Source organism: Vicugna pacos, chromosome 8 (assembly GCF_048564905.1).
Source record: "Vicugna pacos chromosome 8, VicPac4, whole genome shotgun sequence".
Classification (NCBI taxonomy): domain Eukaryota; kingdom Metazoa; phylum Chordata; class Mammalia; order Artiodactyla; family Camelidae; genus Vicugna; species Vicugna pacos.
In genome coordinates, this window is record NC_132994.1 from 71,846,697 (window position 1) to 71,873,045 (window position 26,349).

Consider the following 26,349-nt stretch of genomic DNA (forward strand, 5'->3'; position numbering starts at 1 on the left):
TACTGCCAGCTGAGGAAACGGAGGAACAGAGAGGTCACATAAGTTACTCCAAGTCCCAAAGCAGTAGAGAGACGGCTGTTTCTTCTCCTTCCTGGGCACAGGAGCAGAGCTAGACTCCAGCCGCAGCCTTCCTTGCCGTTAACCCACTGTTGTCACCAGCGAAACTGAGCAGAACACATCCACCATCCAGGCCTGGCCCATAAAACCTCACACATGCGCTCCTCACGCTGGTTCACACTCCACAGGCCCAGTGACAGTGACAAGAGCTGCCTTGGATGGCACTAACTGAGCCAGCCAAGCAGCAAGAGCTAAAGAGCCGGGATCCTCAAAGCATCACCTCAGGAAAGCTCCTGCAAACCAGAAACACTTACAAATTTAACACGAGTGAAAAATAATCTACTGTATTTGAGCCACTTTATATTAGGGGTTGTTGTCAAAGCAAGAGTTTGTTTGTTGCCTGAATTAATTCAAATATTAAGACCTTGAAGTGGGTAATGGCCCAGCAGAAAATTCAAACTATGTGACATTAGTGTGCAGTGAGAAAATTGGTATCAGGAGCTGAAAAGATGGAAAGCTGTGTCTCCAGGCCACAAATCACGGGGCAGAGCTGCTCCCTACAGTAACGGGAAAGGCAGGGCCGCCGCGGCTGTGGAGCGTTCGGGAAGAACCAGACTGGCACTGTGTGCTGTCAGTTGTCTCCTCCTTTAGCGAGATGTTACGGGAGCCTTAACGAAAGGACGACTTGGTCTGCAAACAGAAATGAAAGGGAACATAGTTCAGAAATGTGGAGCCTCAGAGGTTGGGAAAGCTGACTACTTCCAAATCCCAAACAATGAGAGATGTAGACTTCGGGTTGCCTCCCTCAGAAAGGGGAAAAGAGTTCTAAAAACGAGAATGAGGCACAGATTTGGGGTCCAGAAGGCACGCTGTGCTGAGCCTGGTGACCTGCTCAGCACAGCCAGGTTCTTTGTCCTGGACACACAGGACTGCATTTCCCACCAGTGTCCCCTGCATGCTGTATGATTAGATTGCAGCCAGCGACATGTGAGCAACTCTCCTCGCCTCTCGCCCGCCGCCAGCTTGCTGCTGACACGCACAGGAACCCTGGAAGCCATATTGTGGGAGCCCATGATTGGGTTAACAAATTGTAACAGATCCCAGGCGCTTATCTCCTTAAAGAAGATGTGCTTAGTAACTGCCTTGAGGTTTTAGCAATGACCCAGGCCCCCGGCTATAAACGCTGGGCGTGCCTGCTGTTAGTCTTCTATCCCCAAAACAGCCTTGGGCTGGAATGGTAAACAACTTATAAAAAGCTGCAGACTCAGAGGTGAGAGGGCTGGTTAGCCAAGGACGGGTGAGCCCCCCTGAGGGGGGCAACCTGAGACAGGCACAGCCCCCTGAGTCCAAGCTGTTAAGCAGCTGATTCTCATTCGTTCCGCCCTGATAAGCTGAAAGGCTCAACTCCAACATGATTCACCAAAAAGGGTCTTCTGACTTGAGCCAAACACCAACAATAAACAAAGCCTTTGCACTCATTGTGATCCCACCCTGTCCTCCCCTAAATTCCTGCGTTCCTCCTTTGACTGTACTCAATAAATATGGGAGATCTGAGAGGCTCATGGAGTTGGCTCCCGACTCCCTCTCGCTCTCTTGACTTTTTCCACAGAGTCTTGAGTAATTCATTCCGTCTCGGCGGGACTTCTGCTGGCCAGAACCCACAACTGGTGACGAACTCACACCATATATTGAAAATGGGGGGCGGGGGGGCTCCCTAGAAGCCTGGGTATGTGAGTCACTAACAGGAGAGTGGACCATCAACCAGATCAAGTGCTTGAAGCTTAATATGAGAGAAATGACATCTAGAATGTATTCATTTAGGGGTTCTCAGTACAGCAACCAGCATTTACCCTAAAAACACAGTGATGGAACTGGGGTAAACCCATGCAGCCCAGGCACACCTGTGCTGTGCCACTCCCTGCCAGCATGAGCGTTAGTGTGAACCGCTGCTATTGGTGTTCCTTCTGTGTGACAGGGGGTGGGAGCTAAAGACTTACGTGGTTTTCTTCCTCCCAACTTCCTCCTTGAGCCCCAGTGAAAGATGGAACCAGCTGAGAGCATTACCAGCAAGTATGCTATTGGTTGGAGAACCTTCGTTTAAAGGATAAAAAGTGAACACCTTTTGTAAGTGACATGACCATTTAATATCATCAGTGTCCATTTGGCACCATAATTTTATTCATAACACAAATAAATCCATAAAATACTAGAGTTGGCCACCTGAGATCATCTCTCCAAACCCATCACTCTCCACGAACGGAAAAGAACCAGAATCAGGAATGCTGACGGGCATCACACAGGTGCTGAGTGGAAGCGCCGGGACCAGGGCCCAGGCCCCCCAGTACCAACCCACTGCTCCTGCCCCACACAGGCAAAGGCCCTCGCACTGTGGTGTCAGACAGCTTTGTGGGTTTTGGTACATTAACTTCTGAGCCTTGGGGATACCTGTATTTACAGTATTATAATGCTCTATTAAATCACATTATTTAATAAGAATGTTTGAGTATAGGCCCAGAACTGTATGCTCTATACCACAGACACGCAAATGATAAAGAACTTTCTGTCCTGGGCCTTCCTGGAGCTCAGCTCACGTTTTAATGGGAGCAGAGGAAGCATGGAATTACAACCACGTTGTGCATGAAGTACTGGGTGCAGCAACAGGACACGCTCCAAGTGAAGTGGCTGACAAAAAGCAGGAAGTCACAGGCATTCGTTCTCCTTCCCTTTCAAACTATATCAAGACATCTTATTTTTTTCAAGATGTGTTCCAAAAGCATCTTGAGAAAAGCATTCATTACTATTATAAGCACAAGTGGAGGAGCAGACAGACTTTACCAAACACAGGCGAACCTCCCTTTGCTTCCCAAGAATACATAGTTGACCCTCGAGTACGTGTTTGAACTACATAGGCCCACTTATACGCAGATTTTTTTTCAATAAACACGTACAGTACTACACAAGCCGCAGCTGGTCAGAGGCGAACCGTAAGTTATATGCAGATTTTTGGCTGTGCAGAGGGTCAGTGCCCCTCTCTCCCCGCCCCCGGCGTTGTTCAAGGGTCGGCTGCCACAGCAGCCCAGGGACAGTGGCACAGCTAACCTCCTACTCCCCAACACCAGAGTGAACAAAACACCACCGGTCGGGAACTTTATGGAAAATACAACTTGCAGTAAAATCTAATTCCTACTTTCTTCTCCAGAGGTAAGGCTGGTTCTATGTCTATTCTATGTCCGGTTAATGTTCTAAGATGTTATGATAACTTCCTAATTTAGTATGTAAAATACTATGTTGTGACATTATCAGATGATGTTACTACAGATGTGACCGGAGGTACAATTTACTTGCCTTCTGGGTTTTAAGAGTAAAATTTCCACTCCCTAGCATTTATTATTTCTTTCCTACAGTAAAAATGATAAAGCATTGAAGGATTATAAACGCTTGGACACACATGCTTATCAGTACAGGCCCCTTTTGATAGTGAACAGATTCTTTTATTAACAGTCAAAGAAGTCACACAATATGAAAATAAATGCTTCTTTAATGAATAATTAGTGAAAACTATCCAGGAACTTACAGGATTTTTAGTAGGTACCATGCATATCTTAGGAGACAGGACATTAGCTTGCTGGGATCATTAGGGTAAGCCTGAAAATGACACCAAGTTATAAAACAATCACCTAATAACTTTCCCAAACAGGAATTCCCCTGAAATTAAAACAGGAAATAATGACAGCACGCATCAATCTTAATTTTATGATTTTGGTGTTACTTTTTAAAGGTACTCAACAGATAATCAAATCTCCTTTTAGAATCATGTATCTGAGGTGTGCAGTGAAGTTGTAACTTCTCAGTATCAGAGCTTAATTACTACAGGGCAGTTCAAGCAACACACACTATCTCAGTGTTTGTTTTGCATCCTGTTTCCCTGCAGCACTAATCTCGCTAAAGTTTCTGAAGCACATTTACAACTAGAGCAGACACTGCTGATTCAGCAACAAAACACCTTCCTGGATGAACAATACTTGTTCTTTCCAGAAGAAACGGCTGTTTTACCTTTCCTATTTCTTTTCTATGATGAAAAACAGGGCTAAATAGAATCTCAGAGCCTCCTGCTAGATGATTAAAATCTTCACTCTGTATGTTGGTCTCTTAAAAATCTATCCAAAGGGGAGCAAAAACCAAACCTTAGGGAAGGACAGTGCACTTTCCCTTGTTCTCAGAACATACAGTCAAAGCAAAAATAGAGCCCCGTAGAAATTTCAACATTGAATTTTTTTTAAGTTTAAAGCTTAATAAAAGCCCAAAAGCTCTATATAAACCAGTAGGCTCTGCATATCATTGTTAGTTCAACACAAACCATGATCTAGAAGACTACTTGTATTCAAAAGCCCATCTTGCAGAAAGGTCCTTTTCTCGATGCTCTACAGAGCCCACCACTGCTTTGTCTATGGCTATAGGCACATGTATGTGTGTATACAGAATATATGTCAGCAGCAGTCACATGACCCCCAGGTGGGCTCCAGGACAGTCATTTACTGTGGTTTCTAAGGAAGGCAATCTGTCTCCCTGGTGCTTTCAATCTATGGGCATAAACACATACACAGTTACCAGTATCCTCGTCAATACTGTTGACGTTCAGAAAGCCTAAATACTTTTCTAATTAAGTGCTAAAAGTACCTTGAATTTAAATTTTTGTTTAAACTTCAGTCTTCAATATTGAAACTGCTAAGTTACTCCATTTTTCCATGAAAAAAAAAAACCAGAAAATAAAGTTGGGGGGAAAATTTTTACATAAAAAAATAAACTTGCAAAAACATCCTGTTACTAAATAGGCTTAAGGAAAAAAAAAACCTATAGAGAAAACATTCCAATAGAAAGTAAAACCTTTGGCGGGCTGCTCAGAACAACATTGTTGGTAATAGTAACAACTGGAAACAAATGACATCTTCAGTAACAGAACTGTGAAATAAATTAGGAAATGTCCAATTGACAAAATATTATCCAGCCACTGAAGATAAGGAAGAAGATGATGGAAGAACATGGAACGCCTGACAATGTTAAGCCAAACACAAAAAGGACCCCTGCTGCGTTTAACAGCTCCAATTGCAAAAACGAAAAAGGAACGGAGTTTGGCTGCTTTGTCTTTGTATAACGGGTATAGTGTTCCCTTTACTGGAAAAACTAATAAAACTTCTATACTGACTGTACATTTTCTAGAGGAAAAGAAAAACATCAAAATGGATAAAATAACTCAAAAACAAGTCTTTGAAAATAAACGTTCCTGAGGGAGCCATGCTCCTGACGGCATCCAGAAACCAATTTTTCTCTTACCACTTGGGCAGGCAGGCCCTGACCCTGGCCTGGTTCTCCTGAGCAGGACGCTTCATGGACAGACCTGAAAGAGGAGGGGCAAGTGCCCGACCACGTGTTCTGTGGCCTCCTTGATTTTATCAACTAGACCCTAATTGAGCCATTTTGAGCACTTAGACGAAACACATCTCTATGTTTGAGGACAAAATTTCACAAGCTTTTATTTTTCTCTCCGCAGAAAAATTCCTTCTCCTAATCAAGTAATTGTCAATTGAAAATCAAGTTATTTTAATGACAAAATGGTTAGTGTTAACCTTGTGTAACATGTGATCATAAATAACTCAAGACCACTGGGTGATACCTGCCAGAAGTAATACTGGACAGAGGATTACTTACAAAAAGGTCAATTTTCAATAGAAAAACTGAGTATTTCCCTTGGGAAATAAATGTAGTATTTTATTATTAAACAACTAGGGCAAAAAAAAAAACTAGGTTTTCTGTAACTGCAACAGGACAGTATTAGAAAGGCTTTCTCGGAGGCCCCGACAATACCAGGATGCAATGTTTTTGATGGTTTTACGACGGCAATTATAACCTCCTAGCTACTTTAGCTCTCTGAAAAAAATGCTGCTCAATCGAAAGACTAAATCACACAAAGCATTTAACATTTTCAAAGAGTTGCCTAAAAACAAAATTTTAAAGGAAATTGCTCCTAGCAGTAAATTATTTTTATCAATTATCTGAATAAGCTACATTCAGAAACACTACAACAGAGCAGCTTACTGGTACACCGCGGGACTCGGCACTACTACAAACAGTCACAAAGAGCTCCATGTACTCAGTGTAAGGCTGACGCTCTACTTTTTGCACGCCGTGTATCTCTGAGTTACATTCTCCCAGTTGATTACATTCCAAATAGCTTTCAGGTAATCGGGTCTAACATTTTTATACTGAAGGTAGTAAGCGTGCTCCCACACATCAATTCCCAGCAATGGAATAAGACCTATGGGAAAGAAGGGAAAAGAAGCAAAAACGGTGAGTTTCAATCTAAAACACTGTCTTCTCACTTTAAACTTTAATTATTCTACACACACAAAATAATTACCCTTTACAATGTTCTCATCCATTTTCCCGTTTGTTGTATAAATCAGAAATCAGCATAAGAATAAAGATCTTATCAAAAGATTTTAAACTTTACTCTTTGGAAGAAAATGTGATAAATAGTAAAAAAAATAATTAAAACAGACAGGAAAAATCAATTAGCCACAGTATTTTAAATGCTGTTCTTAAAATATCAACAGATTTAGGGGGAAAGTATAGCTCAGCGGTAGAGTGTGTGCCTAGCATGCACAAGGTCCTGGGTTCAGTCCCCAGTACCTCCATTAAAAACAGATAAATAAGGGGGAGGGTATAGCTCAGTGGTAGAGCACATGCTTAGCATGCACAAGGTCCTGGGTTAATCCCCAGTACCTCCACTAAAAATAAAATAAATAAACATAATTGCTTCCCCCACCCCCCAAAAACAAATAATTAAATAACCTAATTCCCCCCACCCCTCAAAAAAAACAACAGATTTATCCAAGAGCCAATTCTCCGCTGTCCTCATTGGGTCAAGGGCGGGAGGGGAGGCTGGTGTATGAGACACCTGCCCGCCTCCCCTGGGCTGATGTTAGTCGTAGAGAATACAAAGCATTTATAAAGACACTAACAGAAAGAATAAGTTAACAAGGGAAACTGAATAGGTCTAAAGAAAAAGATACAGTTTTCCAAAATTGAATTGTGTACATGAACAATGAGTTATATCTATAAAACATTCACTTCAAAAAAATCGCAAACTGAAAGCTCTCCTCTTGGAAAACAATCATCAACCACTATGTCTTAATCAGTTGTGAGGTATGTCACTAATAATTTATTATTAATAATTAAAGTAACCAAACTTAATAAATGATTTTTCCCATAAATAAATTGCCACAATTCTCACTCACTTCTATGCTAGTGAGCTTTCTTCAAGGAGATGTAGCTAGGATTCACCTGCCAATGACAGCCCTTCCAGTCAGCTACCAGGCTCTCTATAGCACTGTGCTCACAAATCTTTGGTTGCTTTTAGAAATTGAGATTCTGGCTAAACCTGAAAACATCCAGGGTAGTGAGTCACGTAGGCAAGTCTCCTAACATGTGCAGAGGCAGCAATGTGGCTGAGACCCACTGCTGATAGATGTTAAGACACCACCTTACATCAAAGTTCCAGGCAACCTGCTTTATGACTTGTTAAGTTAGTTGCAGCTAACTTGCCTTATGACTGTTTCCTAAAGAGCTTCTATTTCATTGTGGCTCAACATAAAAAAAAGGATCTGGGGAGCCCAGCTTGCAGTGTCTGAGCCAAATCTGTTCCTATATCAAACAGCTTCGTAAAGGCAGAGGTCTGGAAACCGGAGCTCTGTTCCAGTTTCACCACAAGTGCTCAGCAGACGGGATGAGGGTCCAAGGTCTGAGTCAGATTCAGCCCATACGTCTTTTCCTCCTTCATGTTGTTTATCTAATTATAGTTTTTTATTTTAGTGCATGTAATTAATTACGTAAGCTGAAACTAATTCTCTGTCAAATGAAGTAGAGTTTATGTTTCAAACATTTTTGTTAATGTATTACATGTGGAATTTTACAAAGCATCAAGGACTTACACAGCATTTTTGCTCACACAAGACTCTGGGAATCCCATGTGAAGATCTGCCCAGATTCATATTGCTCAGGACAGGTTTAAACAGCACTAGCCTTCCTTATCTTAAGGTAAACACTTTATAGTGAACCACCTCTTCTGAATAAATGTGTAACAATTCTCAAACCTAACCTGTTGTTCCTTGCAAGGGGTCCTGGTTAGAACAAGCAGCAATCTGTAAGCGTCCCTGTTCCTTGTTGAAACCAAGCCAACCCCAACCCGAGCCTTGGACGCCAACAGATACAGCGGTCAACTTCTCCTTAAATTTGCTGAAGGAACCAAAGTCACGGTTGATGGCTTCCAGTAATTCCCCTATTTAAAAAAAAAATCCAAAAACATCCACAAATGAACAGATCGCACCAATTACAATAAAATATTCCGTTATACATATTCAAATATTCCTATCATATGGCCCAAGATACAACCAGACAACATACAGAAAATATTACACAACCCAATGAGCCTACAGAACAGTTTTACTCCTGCCCTGACACCAATGTCATAAGGTCCCACAATTTTAATTCATGTGTTTGTTACTGAAACATATTACAAGGGAGATTTCTTCACTCACTCTATTTCAACAAGGAAAGAAATAACATTTTTCATCAGCTTTTTTCCCCCCCTTCAATAGAAAATTTTACTTTAACTTCTCCCCTACCTGCTCTATCTCAGTTTGGGAAGAAAATGTTATGGTTGTTATCTGCTTCTTCTCCAAGGCAGCCCAGGTCCTTCCTATCTCAATTGTATTATTTTAAAGAGTGATTCTACCTTCTATCAGTGCACTATGGGCACACCTTAATAGCTATCTCCCTTTTTATTCTGTAGCAATATAGAATATAATTCTAGATTGAGCACGTAACTAAATCAACCAAGCCAAAAATATCACTTCTCTTACTCTATCTGGTTCAAAAGTAATCATCTATTACAAGCAGAAATGACAGTATAGGGGGAGGGTATAGATCAAGTGGTAGAGCGCATGCTTAGCATACACAAGGTCCTGGGTTCAATCCCCAGTACCTCCTCTAAAAATAAATAAATAAGTAAACCTAATTAAGCCCCCAAAAAAATTAAAAAAGAAAAAAAGAAAGAAATGATAGTATAAAGTGGTAGAGAGAACACAAAATGGCAGGAGTACCAAAACCTGTTAGCTGAATACAGGTGCATCTGATATTCTGGTAACTCGCAAAGCCTCAAAAGTATTAAGTCACAGTCTGAAGCCCTAATTCAGAAAAAATAAACTATCCAGTTTCCCATACTTACTCCATTCATCCTTACTTCCAAATGAAATTGCTTATTTCAAGTGCATAACATGCCTTCTATAACATAATTATACACAAACAAACAAACAAAAAACCACCCAGAAACTTAGGGTACATGTCAGGAGCCCAGACACAAAGGAGAAGAGCTAGATGTACGCCCCATGCCTTCCCTGGGGTGGGGAGGATGATGAAAGTCACCTGGGCCTCCATGTGTGACACAGGAAGTCAAGTAAACAAGCAGAGCGAACAAGACCATCAGCTCTGTCCTCCCTCGTTACCTGCGGTTGTCCTGGAAAACCTTATCTTCTGGGACAACTGACTTTTTATCAATTAGGTAGAGTAGTAAAAGAATAACAAGAGGCATTATTTTACAATAACTTACTTAACTCTCAAAACAGCCCCATTCTCCCCGTATCATACAGATGAAGAAAGTGAGGCACAGAAGGATTAAGCACCTCCCCGCAGGGCCTAGGCTGGTAAGTTAAGGCTCATCTTTTCTAAAAACTAAGTTTCTCAGTCTGTCCCTACTGGGAAGTACAGTACATTTCAACCAAAGGGTGACAGCATACGTGCCATTATGTGTGCATGTGTGTGTATAAAATCTGATGCTGTAACTCCCTGAATGGCTTCTCCACTCGCTTGTGTGCCCTTTGAAAGTTACAGCTTTCTGTTCTTCCTTGCTGTGAAAGACATGCCATTAAAATATCTCAGGGACAAGCCAGGTAACTTAAAGAAATCAACCATCATTCCTATAGTGCCCAAAACGGGCTAAGGTTGCCCTAGTAGAAACCGACCTTTGGGTTCTCCTCCACCATTAGGACTCAGGTTTGTCCAGAAAATGGAATGATTGACATGGCCTCCACCGTTGAACTTTATTGCCGGCTGCAGAGCTACCTGAGCTGTAATGTCACCTGAAAGGTTAAAACACAAACACATTTTTTTTTAATTCTTACTTTTCAACCATTCTATACACTATTTCTTCGTAAAATGTCAGATAATTGGACCAGCTTATCTGTAACATCCCTCTTGGTCTCACAATTCCATAATTTCAAGATTCTACCCTCTCAAAAAAACAAATAACCTTCCCAAAAATATTTGTCTCAGTGGATTCTCAGTGCAACTAATAACGTGCCAAACAACTACTGAGAAGTCAGCAGAGGAGCAACGCTAGTAGAAAATTCACTCCTGGGCTTGAAAGAACTCAGTTTTCTTGGTTATAAAAGATTTCAGTAAATGAAATTACGGAGAGAACAAAGAGAAATAATAGAATGCTATAAAATATATGGCCCCTATTATACAGATGATACAGAAAGTGTTTAAATAGACAACTATTCGCTGGGAAATATTTCAATGTTACAAAACAACTCAACTGATTCAAAACTGAACTGACTTGCAACCCCAGACTTACTCCTCCAATGGCCTTCCCCATCTCAGGAAGTGCCAGCTGTTTCTCTCACACCCCATCTCGAACACAGAAGCACATCCAGCAGCATAGCCAGCTCCACCTTTAAAACACATGCAGAACCTCATCCCTTCCTCCTCCTTCTGATGCAACCAGCAGCATCTCCCCCCAGGCTCGCAGGCCACCGTCTCTCAGTAGTATTCTGCTACCACCTCTGCCCCCCCACAGTCTATTCTCAACACAGTGGCCAGAGGGCTCCTTTGGACCCCGAACTCATCATGGCACATCTCCAGGCAAACCCCCCCAAAGGCTGCTCTTTCCAGAGTGAACCCCAAGTCCTCACAATCGGTACAGAGGTGCACATCAGCCGACACTCTGCATCTCCTCACCGGCCCAGCTCCGGCCACAACGGCCTCCTGGCACTCACATGACAAGCCTGGCATGTTCCCAGCTCAGGGCTTCCACCGACCGTGCGGGAACTGTCTTCCTGGAGGCAGCCTCGTGGTTCACTTCCCCGCTTCTCCATCAAGTCTCCTCTGAATCGTCAACCTCATCATAAGGGTCACCAAGCACAATATAAAATGGGCAAACCCCACCCTCTCCCAGACCACTTCCCCTGCTGTTTTTCCCGATGGGACTGACAAGCCCCAGCATTCTCCATATGTACTTGGTCACCTGCCTCCCTGCTGGAAGGAGAGCCCCAGGGAGGACAAGGACTCTCGCACACTGCCCTGTCCCGGCCGCCCAACATACTGCCTCATAAGCAGCACGCGCTCTTGAATACTGAGTGTAGTTTCCATGGGAAAAAAACCCCCTCTGACAGCTATACTTATAGAGAGTATCATGTTTGAAGCCGTTTTTTCCTGCCTTGCTCAACAAGTAGGCCAAATAAAATATTTTTTCCTATGTCTTCGAGAAGCCACAGGTTCACTTAACTATTAGGAAAAATGGGAATTCCCTTGTTCAATACATATGAGGGGCTCGGGGTTCACAAGACAACCAGAGGCAAAGTGAAGGGCGCCGCCAGCAACCACAGCGAGCTCCGCCCCGGGGCGTTTACATAACCGCAAGCCTTTGAGTCCCACGGTGAGCGCATGCTCAGACACGGAAGGCCTGCCGCTTTCTCAAACAGGAAATATCCAGCTTTTTAGCCATTCAGTAAGGCGGGGAGGACCAGTGATATCTAAATACAATCTCTGAGAGTTGTTTAAGATGTCAGCTTTTCGTCGTTGTTGTCATGTTTACAAAACAATGTTCTCACTGATCAGTGTTTCCCTTATTCATCTTTCTTGGAGAATCACCCTAAAATAATAGATGTAACTTTATATTGTTTTTTAGTAAGTCAGCAATAACTAAATATTTCAAGTGCGAAAGAAACATGCTTATTGCGAACGTGTTTAATCACGTTAAAACTATCTTTTAAAGTTTAATCATTTTTAAATTTTAATAGAAAGTTGTGGGGGTTAATACCTGCTTTCAAGAACACTCTTCTGAAGTTCAATGTTTTGTTTTTTTCCACTGTTAAACATGATAAAAGTACTTTTCTTTGAAAAGTATTTATGATACTTAGATGTGATAAGATCAATGACGTTATTTTCCTTATACTCTTCTTTTTCCCCAAATTTTCAAACAGAAAATTTAACTCCTTGGGGAAGGGTATAGCACAGTGGTAGAGCGTATGCTTATCATGCACGAGGTCCTAGGTTCAATCCCCAGCACCTCCATGAAGATAAATAAATAAACCTAATTACCTCCACCCACCAAAAAAAAAAAAGGAAAAAAATTAACTCCTTAATGATTTCTAAAATACTTTTTAAATAAAGGAGTGCTCTGCAAATACTTATTAATATAGTAAATTTAATATAGTAAAGCTTTTTTCCCAATGGCTTTCATTAAGCAAGTAAAGCTTCAACTGCATAAGAAAAGAGCTGAAGTTAAGCAATATTTAATACACTTATGAGAAAGGTCCATGGGTGTCAGATGTCCTGCAGGAAATACTTTCACAACTGGGATTTGCCCCAGCCTCTCATCATGACCACATACTTCCCACATTTGTTTTTCCCTAAATCATAGAACTTTTTCCCGTACTGGGAGACTTTTCCTTCCCCCTATTTGTAGTTCTTCTGATTTCACAAGTAAGCTTCCAGAATGTGGCAACTTCCTCTTCTTTTTGTTTTGCTTATTACTTCATACACAATCAGACTGAAATACTACATTTTCCCACTAGATGCCCCCAGTCAACAAGATATCACTGTCCAAAACTTACTCAACACATGTCACAGGACTGAAATTCAATAAAAATACTTTTAAGAAAAACACGCTTTTAACTGCATAGCTTATGCCACACGTACAGTCTGGAAACATGACTGTCAATTACTTCCCTCGGGCAAACCATTGATCAACTAACAGATTGAAAGTGTAATACTATTTTGTATAGAAACATTAAAACACAGTATTCCCATACACACCCCCAGACGAAAAACACAAAAGGGTCCACGCACTACTGTTTTGTCAACTGAGCTCTTTTTTGAAAGAAAAAAAAATGTACTCCATAGTACATTTTCATTGAATCTCAAATATCAGCAGATAAATACAAGCCTGTCTCCGTTCCCCATAAAACGGATATTCTCCATGTGAATTCTGCCCCCTAAGTCAATGCACGAACACGTGAAGCGGTTCTACAGAATGGAGGGAGGGTCATGTCTTTACCGAGACACGCCTCGCTGCCACTTTTCCCTGAAGCCAGTTCCTCAATGTCAGGCCGCCCGGCACCTACCCTTCTCCAGCGCCTCCTGATACTTCTCCTCGGCGACATTCAGGTTATTCACGTAGGCCGCGTGGTGCTTGCTGTGGTGCAGCTGCATGATCTGGGCGTTGATATGAGGCTCCAGGGCGCCATAGTCGTAGGGCAGGTCGGGGAGGCTGTGCTTCTGCCTGGAACCCAGAGACCCCAAAGCCGGCACCAGCTTCCTGCTCGCGCTGCAAAGAGAGCACACACAGACCGATCCGCTTAAGCGGGCAGCTCCCTTTAACCCGCGTGCCCGTCTCCGCAGACCGGGCTAGAGGCACCTGCACACCGTGGGCTTTCTATCGTTGGCCCGCTAGCCGTCCAGTCTTTGAAGCATTAAACCAACGCTGCGGTCCCGCACCCGGCCGGCACCTGGACGCGCTTGGCCGACACCTGAGCTCAGGCCGGGCCGCCCGCCCAGCCCCGCCCCGCGACGCCGGGACCCCGAAGGTGGCCTGGACCCCGCGGGGTGGGCCCGGGCCGGAGGCAGAGTCGGAGGCAGCGGAGGCAGCGGGGGCCTTCGCTCGCGAGGCCAGAGCTGCATCCCCACTGCGCCCGCCGCCCGGCGCCTCACCTGCACGCCGCCCGGCACAACATGGTGGACGCCGCTCGCAGGTCTCTCAAAGACCAAGCCGCCGCGCCGCGCTGACAGGCGCGTTTGGACCAGCGTCCTGGGCCGCGCCACAAGGACACTGCCGCCGGCCTCGGCCCCGCCCCCTGCGCTCGCCGCTCCCACCCCAGGGAGGCGCGGGGGGTGCGAGGTCCAAGGGTCTACGCTGCCGGCCCCGCGCCCACGCTCTAAGACCAGGACACGCGATAAAAGGGAATCCTGAACTTTCTCCAGCGGCTTCTCGAACCAGGATGCCCCTTTCCGCGCTTCTGGACTTGTCGCCAAGAGGGAAGGCCGCAGCGCCCCCCCCCCTTGGCGTGAGATGGTACGTCCCTCTGTCCCGCCCCGCGAGGGACCCGCCCTACGGGTCGAGGTGCAGGGCTCTACCCACCACCGCGAGCTGGGGATTCGCCGGCTGCTTAGTCCCCGCCCCTTTCCTGCTGCGGTGTGTTGGGCAGCCGCGGGGTCCTGCGACCTCCACTAAGGAAAGACTCGAGTTTCCTTCCTTGCGTCGGAGCGCCCCAGCGGGCTGGTGAGGCCCTGGCGCAGCTGATAAGATGTAGGGCCAGTGCCCCTCCAACAGCTGCCCGGAGTGACCTTTCCTAGTGAGCTGACCTTGGGACCTCCGCCAGGCCTGGATAATAGTGTTACTGAACCCCCACGATGTAACAGGACTGCGCTGCATGGTTTACATACATTTATCCTTATTTCACTCCTAGGGTAGGTATCGCTGATTTCAGGAGACAGTTCTTGAGCACAGTGAGGTTAAGCAGGTTGCCCTGGTCTCACAGTTAATAAGTGAAAGAGTTGGGATTAGGACCCGAAGTTCATACTTTGTTGATTACCGAGCTTTAGCGGCCAAGTCTTGAGTGCTTGTTGGTAGAACATAAAAGAAGTACAACAGAAAATTCTTTCCTGCAGTGTTTAATATCTAATAAACTGGAAGTATCAACTGCTTTCTCAACAATTGAAAAACCAATGCTGAATTGTGTAAAATTCTCCCTGTATAGAAGTTAGGGAAGCTTTACACTTAATGGCCTGACCTTTACTGAATAGAATTATGGAAAAGGAAGCAGATAGTAGGTGTTGAATAATTTCTGTTACTCCCTCCCAGCCCCTTCACAGCCCTTACCCCACCCCTGCCCAAAGATGACTAGGCTTTGGGATGACTAGGGGCACAGCAAAGGAGAGCCACCCAGCACTGCTTCCCAGCAAGAAGGCAGGGCTTGCTGACAGTCAGCAGAATGTGACCAGAGGAAGGAGGAAATTCAGGTTGGGACTAGGTTCTGGGTGTCCTTAAAACTCAATCATAGGATAATGGGAAATTGAGAAGCATTTCAGCTGAAGTGGGGGACATGGAAAGTAGTTTTTCAGGCAAGGGAGTCTGGCACTGATTAGAGGTGCAGGCTAGTTGGAAAGCTGTTGCAGGAATCCTAGCATGAGTTACAAGAGCCGGTTTTAGGGTATTCGCTATGGGATCTGGAAGAAAAGGGCATTTTTAAGGATGAAACAACTGAATTCAGTGACAGATCAGTCACTAATACAAGGACTTGCTCTAGTGAAAACAAAACATCACCGTAAGGAGACTGAGCCCAGCCAGGCTGCACTGATGTACTTCTTGTTTATACAGATGGTGATACTTTGGGGGAGGGGGATAATTAGGTTTATTTATTTATTTACTTTTTTAAGAGGAGGTACTGGGGATAGGACCTAATGCATGCTAAACATGCACTCTACCACCTTGAGCTATACCCACCTCCTCCAGCTGATGATGCTTTGAGATATAAATTGAACTCCTCCCCCTTTGAACAAGCAACAAAGATTGCGCTGTGGGGAAGTGACATTAGTAGTCAAATAAAAGTGTCTCTAACATCATAGCTGTCATCAGCCACATCCTTCCAGATTACCCCAACTGTGAAAGTGACCAGGATTGAGACCAAGGGTTTGGGGGGTACAAGAAGTAATGGGGATTTTCTTACACTCAATAAACAGTCCTCTTTTTCTTTCTTAGCTGACCACTGTAAGAAGGAGTTAGATTACAGTTGGCTGGGGTCTGTCCCAAATTCCTCCTGCCAGCTCAGGATGTCACCTGCTACATCAGGGCACCATAATTACGGATTTCCCCTCAGTAAACTTACCGAGGTTACTTCCCAGCCATCCTCAGATTCATCACAGTCTAGACCAACATGTTGGCTGGAGAAGGCAAAATGTGGATTGAGATGAAATCATTTTGAGTTAGTTATTAATTGCATTCATATCCTAGTGACAGAGACGCAGTCACAGTGCCTCAAACACAGAAGAGTGTATTCCTTCATGTAAGAGAGATCTGGAGTAGGTAGTCCAGGGCTGGGATGACAGTGTCATGAAGTCTTCAAGGAACCAGGCTCCTCTGTCCTCAGAGTTGCCTTGTGATCCTTGACAGCTTCTAGAGCACCAGCCATCTCACCTCCTGTCCATGCAGAGGGAAGGACAAAAGGTGGGCCCCAGCTGGCTCCCTTTTAAGGACCCTTTGTGATAGATTCACCCAAGAAATTCCACTCAGAATTTCATTAGGAGGCTGAACCTAGCACAGAAGAGGCTGGGAGATGTGATCATTCAGCTGTGTACATTTCCAGTCTGAAGAGATACGGAATGCTTTAACCGAAGGGGAAATGAGTAGTGGATTGGAAACCAGCAGTCTGTGCCACATATCCTTCTGCAGGACGTTTTTTCCATGCTTGGCTGTGACCTCTGGCTACTGATGGGATAACTTCAACTACATCCTCTCCCTCTCTCCGTCTCTGTCTCTGTCTCTCTCTCTCTTTTTCTTTTCACCCCTTGTATCACAAATCTTACCCAGGCAGGAATCTGAGTGAAAATTGCTGTACCAACTTTCCCTTTGCATAACTGGGATTGCTAATAGGACCAAGAGTAGTACTTAAATTGCTAAAATGAAATCAGCGATCTAGGCTGAAAGAGAAGATGATGGTAGAGATATAGTATCATTAATAAAGATTTCCAAGTGAGCTTTTTTTCCCTGCCTCATCAGGCTGATTACAGACTGCATCCTCGAACACATTAACTACTAAAAGGGAAAGGGGAAGGCTGGCTCAGAACAGATGTGTTTTATTGAACATGTGGTCGATTGACGTGTCCGTGAAGGGAGAAGGGAACTGAGGTGATTGAGAAGATCCTCAGTGTGTGCTAGGTACCAGGTCCAATGCTCCATATCATCTCCTAATTCACACAACACCTCTGTAGAGTGGCTTCTTATTACTCTCTTGCACAAAGATGGTAAGTGATTTGACCAAGTCACACACAGAGCTAACGGCTAGCAGAGCTGGGCTTTGAATATTCTCTCTGCTCTCAGCACTGGCGTGCCTGTGCCTTTAAGCAGCCACCACGCCCTCTGCTGCATTCCTTGCACCCAATAAAATTGAGCCCAGCTCTTTTCTTGTTTGCAGCCCAATGTTTGAAACTCCCCCTTCTGTGCCTTTTCCCAACTTACTCCCGTCTCCTCAACTCCCGATTGAACTGTGGCGTCACCTCTTACATAACTTAGGTCATAGCTCTTGGACCTGAAGTTTGAACTGGTCCTCTGGTCCCTTGGGTCATTTGCCCCTTCAATCATATTTGCTTCTTAGCTGCAGTGAAGACCCAGCTCCCTGGTGCACCCCTTGGCACCAGCCCACCTGACTGACTCTTCCCATCCTTGTCTATGGAGAGAATCAGACTGGCTGGCTGTGAACCTGGGAAAACAGAACAGAATGGAGGAAGAGTGAAGAGAAAGGTTTTCCCATATTTAGAGTCCGGGAGGTGCCTCCATAAGATCCCTCCATGAAAACTCTGCCACGTCTGCCCCTTCAGGGGGATGAATTTCCATCATCATTCCATCAGGTCAATTAGTCCAGGTTCTCCAGAGCAACAGAACCAGTAAGATGTGTGCATAGAGAGAAAGAGACATATTGTAGGGAACTGGCTCATGCGATTTTGGAGGCTGGCAAGTCCAAAATCTGTAGTGTGAACCGGCAGGCCAGAGACCCAGGAGAGCCAACGGTGCAGTTCCGTGTGAAGGCATCTGCTGGAGAACGCTGTCTTGCTGGAGGGAGGTCAGTTTTTATTCTCTTTAGGCCTTCAGCTGATTGGATGAGGCCCACCCACAGTATGGAGGACAGCCTGCTTTACCAAGAAATTCACCGATTTAAATGTTAATCTCATCCAAAATACCCTCCAAGTTAACACCTAAAACTAACCATCATGCCAGGTAAAAAACAACATGGGCAATGCATTCCATGTAAGGGCTGGGAGATTTGTTAGTCATTACACCGCTGAATTCCAGTTAAAAGCCCAGGATTTATCATGGAGCGAGATGGAATTCAGTTCTAAGAATAACTCTCAAGAGCTACCCATGATGAATTGACCTTGACCACTGAGGGCAATGACCGAGCATAGGAGATCAGGCCAACTACATCTCCTGGCCAGCAAATGGCAGGGACTGCACCCCCACCATGAGGTCCACTCTGAGGGACCACAGTCGGTATGCAGGAGGCGTGGCCTCATATACCAGGGAGGTTCACGCTAGAACTTGGTCCACTGACAACAGTACAGACACTGGGTCCCATCTCAGGCGTGTCCCAGAACTCTAGCCATCCTGGCCAGCATCGCCCTACTCTGGTGCTGGCTTACATCTGCACTGGCCCTTTGGTAGGAAATTAAATAAAATCATGTAAAATAAACCAATAGTGTTACCCTAAGAATATTAATTTAAGGAAATAGTCAGCTATATTGGTACGAGATGCTCTGGTTAATTATGAGAAGGTTGATGGATTACTCCTGCATTGAATTTGAAGAGTTTCTTCTCAGTGACATATTATCTGGAGGCTCTCTTAACCCCAGCCTTGGCCCTGAACATTCCAGTTCCCCTTGATCAGACATCTTAGTTTTGTCCCAGACCAGCTTAGAACTTAATTCAGTTGTCATGGGCTGTATTGTGTCCCTCCAAATTCATATGTTGAAGTCCTAACCTCCAGTATCTCACAATGTGACTGTATTTGGAGATAGAGCCTTTAAAAAGGAGAGCATTAGGGTGGGTGCTAAACTAGTGGGACTGGGGTCCTTATAAGAAAGGGGTTGAGGACATAGACGCACAGGCCAAGGGGTGGCCATGGGAGGACACAGCAGGCAGGTGACCATCTGCAAGCCAGGCAGAGAGACCTAAGGAGAAACCTGTCCTGCCAACACCTTGGTGGCAGACTCCCAGCCTCCAGAACTGTCAGGAAATAACTTTCTGTTGTTTAAACCACCCAGTCTGTGGTATTTTGTTACCGCAACCCAAGCAAAGTAATTCAGCGGTTCAGTGATTTCTGTAATCCTATCTGGTATCAAACTGTCAGCCACTGTGGAGTTCATCATCGGAATCACAGGGTCTCCTTCCCCGCCTCCCCCCCAGAGACTTCCCCCACAGCACTCCCCTCTCCTCCCTGCGCTGCTCCTTCAGAGCCTTGCCAGCTCCCATCGCAGAAAGGGGAGGGGGTGTCTGTGTTCAGGAGGGACGGCTCTTCTCAGCTGGCTCCCACTTTGGTGTCATCTGGCCCCAGGTACTAGTGATGCCAGCTCCACCCACAGTCAGGGGCTGACAGGGAAGACGTGTGTTCCCTCTTGGTCTGGCTCAACTTCATTTTAATGGCCCCCCTACATGTTGGAGTTTTGGTAAAGGAGACACATCTGGTTCGGCTCCACCCCGAGTGGCTTTCTGTCACATTTCCCCGGCATGTGCCCAGGCATGCTCATGCTGCTGTTTGGCCCCACTTCCCCTTTTCGGGATGAATGTTCCTTTGATCGGCCATGCAGCCTCCGGCGTAGCCTGGTCCATGCTTCCTTGCCATGGTCCCTTTGAGACCAGCTGGTACTCCCACCTTCCGAATGTCCTGATGAAAAGTGGGCTCTGGTGTCCAAGTTCACCCTTAGTGCACAGGGTGCGTGTCTTCCACACCGCCTTCCTCCAAGGGCATGAGGGCGGAGCAAAGTGGGGAAAGATGGAGCCCAACACTGTTACAGCCTGAGACAGCTCTAATTTTGCTCCAACCCCCACTCTGTATTTCCTTTTTAAAATTTTGTTTGTTTGTTTGGGGGGAGGTAATATATTTATACATTTATTTTTAATGGAGGTGCCAGGGATTGAACCCAGGACTTCATGCATGCTATATCCTCCCCCCACCACTTCTATATTTCCTGATGGGAAAAGCTGCCAAACCTGCACGGCCTGCCCAGAACATAGGCCTCTCCACCTTTGGTCCAGGCTTTGGGAAATTCATAATCTTGCTTTCAGTAGCAACTGACTCTTAGTTGGAGTTGGAGGGCGGATGAGAAAGGACTTCAATCGGTGCTTTAACTTTCATGTTCTATTCTTACTAAACAACCCTGCATTGACTGTCCTCTGGGTGCTAAGCCTGTTGTGAGCTGGATGTAGAACCAGCCATCATCCCCACCCTCAGGAGTTTTGTGATAGTCCCGCAGAGCCTGTCCCCCAGGAAGGGTACTGGTGTCTGGGGGTGCTGATGGGAAGGCCTGAGGCTACCCAAAGGCTGGAGTCTGGGGTCAAAGCCCAGAACCCAGACAGCAGGGGGTTCAACCTCAGCCTTGGCACTGTTGACATTTTGGACCAGACAACTGTCCGTTGTGGGGCTGTCCTGTATTGTAGGGTATTTATCTGCCTCCCCGGCCACTACCTACCAGATGCCAGCAGCACTCACCCACCTCCAGTTGTGTCAACCAAAAATGTCCCAAATGTTTCCTGGGTGCCATATCACCCCCAGCTGAGAACCACTGTCCCAAAGGTAAAACTATTACAAAACATCAAACCAAGTGAGTGAGTCAGGAGGCAAAGTTTAGGAGGAGAATGAGGGTCCAAGAGGGGCTCAAAAGAAGATCAGAGATGTCCAGGCGCCAGGCTGCTGATGCATTAGGCACAGTTTGCTCACTGTGTGTGATGGCACCCCAGCTCTTCTGTGTTCAAGTCTTCCCAGCCTCCATACAGTCCTGCACCGAAGCTTGCTCAGATGAGCTTACGATTATTAGCAAGACAGATTACCTCTCAGGGAGATTAGAGAAGTTCTTAACTGTTGTAAGAAAAAATAGTTGGAAAAGAATATATATATATATATATATATATATATATATATATATATATTCAGTTATTCACTTTGCTATACAACTGAAACGAACACAACCTTGTAAATCAACTTACGTGAAGAAAAATAAATATATAAAAATTTTTTAAAGAAAAACTAAAATGGGAGAAAATCAATAAATTGGAGCAAACTTAGGCCGAACGATGACAACAATCTGGGAAAGAACTCGTGAACCTGCAAAAGGAAAAAGATCCTTACATCACTGCCCACAAGTGTGAGTTGATAGGGGTAAACACAGTAGTGAGCAATTACTAGTGCCCTCTGGGAGGCATTACTTGAGCAGCTGCGAGCAACACATTGGGACATTGGGCAACGTGGGGAAACAGGGCAGTGAACCAGATGTTCAATGAGCAGGAGAGCAACAGGGAAGCCACCACACAGAAGAGTAATAGTAACAACTATTGTTTACTGAGCACCTTTGTACCAGGATCTTTACTAACTGGTTTTGCTTAACTCTCATGAATAGTTTATCAACTTTTAAAATAAAGAAACTGAGATTCAGAAAGATTAAGTAATTTTCCCAAAGTCACTGAACTGTAAACAAACAATACAAAATTTTAAACCTAGGTCTGTTTGACCCCAAGGTCCATGATTTTTCCACTACACCAGGCTGTTTCAGGCAGAATAAATACAGTAGAAGATTTTTAATACACAACCCACTTCAACAACTTTCCAGATTAACACGTTTTCCCCTCCCTCTGTAGAGCATTGTGACAGATGCCCAGAGAGCCCACGAGTGATCAGGGCCCGATCACTCACCATTGTCCCCAACAGCTGAGTTGGATGCTTGCCAAGAGGCAGGTGTATTTGCTCCCAAAACAGGTTCATGCCTCGTTTTACTTATTTACCAGTTATTGAAATTATGTAAATTAATTAAGTACTAAGTAAAGTGATAAAATATGAGTGTGAAAAGGAAGTTATTTTAATGAAAACTAAATTGAATGCTTTGTGAAGACTCAATAAAGGTGAGCCACTAAAAATCATCACTGTTCAATTAGATGTGGGCAAAACAAACATACAGCAATGGGAAAACCATTAAACGGTTGAAGGATCTGATTGCTGTTTAAACGTCTAAGTTCCCACTTTAGAGAACTGAGAATGGAAATCATAGGCCATGCATCATTAGTTCTGCCTAATGAAAAGTATTGAATGAATATGCATTTGCATGCTTTAATTTGAAATGCATTTTTAAAAGTGTGTGATGTTTTATTCTGACTCCAGCTGCTTTGATCACACAGAAGACTTCCGTCTCTTAGTGCTAAATAAAGAACAAGTATCTCTTTGAGCATGCTTTGGAAGTTGTGTTGAAATGCCTGGTCTTTGGGACATCATGTCCATTTTTGTAAGATCTGGCTTTCCTTTGGCCTGGTTTTCTTTTAGGTTCAGCTTTAACTTTTCAAGTCCAAGGCAGAAATCTGGGTTTCTTTTCTTAAGTTTTCCTGGAACAGGATACAGTCCCTCAGTTTTTAGACTGAACTTCAGGTGAGACATCCTCAGTGACGGGTGGTCTCCAAATCCAAGAGAGGAAGAGTCAGCTTTAAACAACTGCCAAGCAAGACAGTGGTAGTCAAGTCAGGTCCCCGCGCGTCTCCCAACCCCACCCCAGCACAGTACCAGAACCTCCACATTCCCGCAGCTCCATCCCTGGAGAAGCCCGGAACCACGGTTAGCAGTTAGCTAGCGGAAGGGAAAGGTGGGGAACTGCACGTCAGCCAGCTTCCCACCTCCTTCTCCCTCGGCGGGCTGCTAACTTCCTACAGGCTCGTGCTGCAGGAGGGGATGTCCCAACTTTAAGTCAGTTTCATGGCGTGGGACTGGACATTTAAGATCATGTCTGTGTTCCGACTTAAAGGGGTTATATGACTTTCTATTACCTAAGAATGTTTTTTTTTTAAAGGTCACAGGGCCAGCATTTTGGTCCAGGGGCAAAGAAAAAAACAAGCCCACAAGGCCAGTGTAATGACACACTCGAGGACAGAAAGGAAGCCACTTTATGACCGCACACTGTGAGTCACTGTTGCGCAATGTAATTACCATCGCTAGAGCCACCAGAAATCCTCCCGTATTTCTGGTCTTTGAGTGACCTCCAGATTTTCAGCAATAATGTGGATTTTTTTTCCCCACAAGTCTATCCCATGAGTCATTTCGGTGAGGATTTTAGAGAACATTTGCTCATGCCACCAGCTTGCCTTAGAGCACCCGTGCCCAGTCAGCCCAAATGTGACCTTTAAATTTATAAAGTTGTGTGTAAAGATACAACTTAGATTCTTCTAGGCATTTTATGGCCTCCTGGCTTGGTTTTAAATGTTTCTTGAAGTTCTTTTACAAGAGTGTTAGTAAGTGTGGCACCACCTCCTCCGACAGATAAACAGAAAATGTTTACATTACACAGTGCAGTGTGCGTGTTCCCGGCCTGAATGGGAGAGAGGATGAGAAGGGTGTAATGGGCTCAGCCTGGAAATACATCCCCTCTGCCCACATACCATTATCTGGAACTCAGCCACGTGGCCACACCCGACTGTAAGAGAAGCAGGACCATGTAGCTCACGTCTGTGACCAGGAAGAAGAGGAGTGGGCGTGGTGAGTTGTTACCAGTGTCCATCACATGCAAAAGTAGATACATTAAGGATTCCACCACTGGTCATTGTAAGATATGTTAAGATGTAAATTATTCACAGGATACCAAGAAATATGATGCTAATTCCACCAGTCACTTTCTAAAACATTTAGAAATGCAATAAATGCACACTCTGGTTGAACAGCTGGTGGCCAGTTGTTATGATCAGTGTTTGGTCAAAGACAAACAGCCCCATCACAGAATGAACCTTTGAAATTCAAGAATAAATCTGAAGTTTCATTCAAAATGAGTAAAATTATTCTCTTAAGAAAACATTTAGTAGTTTAAATTTAAATTAATTTTAAATAATTGATATTATACTAATTTTTCAGCACATCAGCTGCTGGATTACTGCTAAGGTCACGGCTATGCCTGATGGCAAGTGTTGTTGTCAAAGTGTAATTGTGTACTTATTATTGCAAGGGTTAAATCCCAGAATATTTAAAAGTTAATTTTAATAATGGGTTTTAAGTACAAAAATAATTTTTGTTTGGTTTTTTTCGGGGGGGGGGGAGTAATTAGGTTTATTTATTTATTTTTCATGGAAGTACTGGGGATTGAACCCAGAACCTCATGCACGCTAGGCATGCACTCCACCACTGAGCTATACCCTCCCCACCAAAGATAATTATTAAGAACTTTAAAAGAGCTAAATACATTTGAGGACAGGTTGAAAGTTAATAAGAATATTAAATATTAGGTAGATGAGACAGGTCTATTCTTTTGAGTCCATAAATGTTTCTAAGAATTTAAATAATGATATTAGACAGAATAAGGGAGGTGTATTTAGCTCCTTTAAAGTTCTCATATAATGAATATACATTTATACAATTAACTGATAGAATTTCAGTGAACACAGACCCTAAGATTTTCACCCTACGCCACACTAGATATTGAAATTCATCTGAACAATATGCCTTGACTGTGTGACCTATGTTATTACACTTAGGTTATTAGCCCAGCTGAACATGGCAGTGACCTGAGCTGTTACACAATCACTCACAAGGGCAGAGACGGCCCAAACGACACTCAAGAAAGCACTTGACTCTAATTTTCCAAAGGCCAAGGCTGAAGCCATGTATGACGTAGTGCAAAGTTTAGAAAAATACTTAGGGCAAAGCCATACCATAGTTTATCCTTTAAAAACTTATTAAATATTTGCCTCTTCTTAATGCCTTCTAATAAATTTCTATACAGAACAAGCTCATGTATTGGCTGGCCTTTATCCTGGATTTATTGCTTATTCCCTGTTTTCAGTGTGTGAGGCCCACACACTTCCTGGCCCTCACCCGTCCCCTCTTCCAGCGGCTTGGTCTCCTCTGCATCGGGGCTTCCGCCTGGGGTCCTGCTTGGGAGAGTACCGGCAGCTGCCGCCACTTGGCCCCCGGCTCAGACCCACATCCCCTTCCACCTCCGGCCTCCCTCACTGCTGAGCCCTGGAAACACTTGTTTGCCTAAACACATCCAAGTTTTCCATGCTTCTGGCCGTGGCCTTGGACAGCCCAGTCTTCTTTTTCAAGAAAGGGCTCTGGGACCACTGCAGCCCCTCTTGGCTTGCCTCCTACCCAGCCTGCACGCACGAGCATTTGGCTATGCCTCCATCTGGGGCATGAGCGCCGCTCAGACTCAGCGGATTGTTTGGTTATATTAAGCATTTGTTTCCTAGGGAACAGAAGCAAATTCCCTTCCCTCTGTGTCTAAGGTTTCTCCGGCTGAGAGGGAGATGTGTTGTTCAGTTCAAGGGTCTCCAGGCAGAAAGTAAGGATGTTCCAAACAGGGGACACTTTATCCCAGTATCAGTCACATTCCCTGCAGTAGCTGGACTGTTATCTTGCTCAAGGTTTCTATTTTTGCATGCGTCCCTCAAGGAAGCCTATAGTGTGTTTAAGAGTGGATTCTGAAATCGGCTTAACTTCATCCAAGTTGATCACCCCTTCTTATCTGTGCTGTGATTTAATCTCTGTGCCTCAGCTGTCCCACCTGTCAACAGGACCAATACCATCCCTACTTCCCAGGGGCCTGATGCTGAGGACTATGAAGGAATGTATGTAAACATTCAGCAGAATGGTAGCCACTGTGTCCCACCTCTCTTCCTGTCTACACCTCTTCCCGTATTCTTTTTCCTCTCCAGAAACCCAGCAACCCCTTGGATTTCCCCGAATGACACACCTCATTCAGGCTTTTCCCTCCCTAGACGGGGTGAGCCAGCTTTGAACTGGAACATACTAGCACATTCCATTTGGGCTTCATCAGTGTCTTCTGACCACACACCCCTGCCTGCCTCCCCTGGCAGAGCCTGTGTAGTGATCTAAGAGCCCACAGGAACTCGGCTTTGACCTAGGGCGTGGAAGCACAGTATTTACACCTTTTGCTTTCAGTTCATCACTAGGTGATGCTCTTTCCCAGAATACTATAAGGCACTTC

General features: G+C 44.7%; 1 protein-coding gene and 1 long non-coding RNA gene across 2 annotated transcripts; both read right to left on the minus strand.

Moving 5' to 3' along the window:
• Window positions 1-374: 374 nt before the first annotated feature.
• LOC140697920 (uncharacterized) lies at window positions 375-2,274 on the minus strand. The gene is made up of 2 exons (XR_012075298.1): window positions 2,055-2,274; window positions 375-747 (listed from the first exon to the last, which is right to left on the minus strand). It is a non-coding gene; the product is annotated as an uncharacterized lncRNA (long non-coding RNA).
• Window positions 2,275-6,205: 3,931 nt separating this feature from the next.
• Window positions 6,206-14,261, minus strand: SOD2 (superoxide dismutase 2). Its single transcript, XM_072966124.1, has 5 exons — window positions 14,104-14,261; window positions 13,518-13,720; window positions 10,134-10,250; window positions 8,213-8,392; window positions 6,206-6,370 (listed from the first exon to the last, which is right to left on the minus strand). Exons 1-5 carry the CDS (start codon window positions 14,124-14,126, stop codon window positions 6,225-6,227), a joined length of 669 nt encoding a protein of 222 aa, XP_072822225.1. The 5' UTR covers window positions 14,127-14,261; the 3' UTR covers window positions 6,206-6,224.
• Window positions 14,262-26,349: the final 12,088 nt, after the last annotated feature.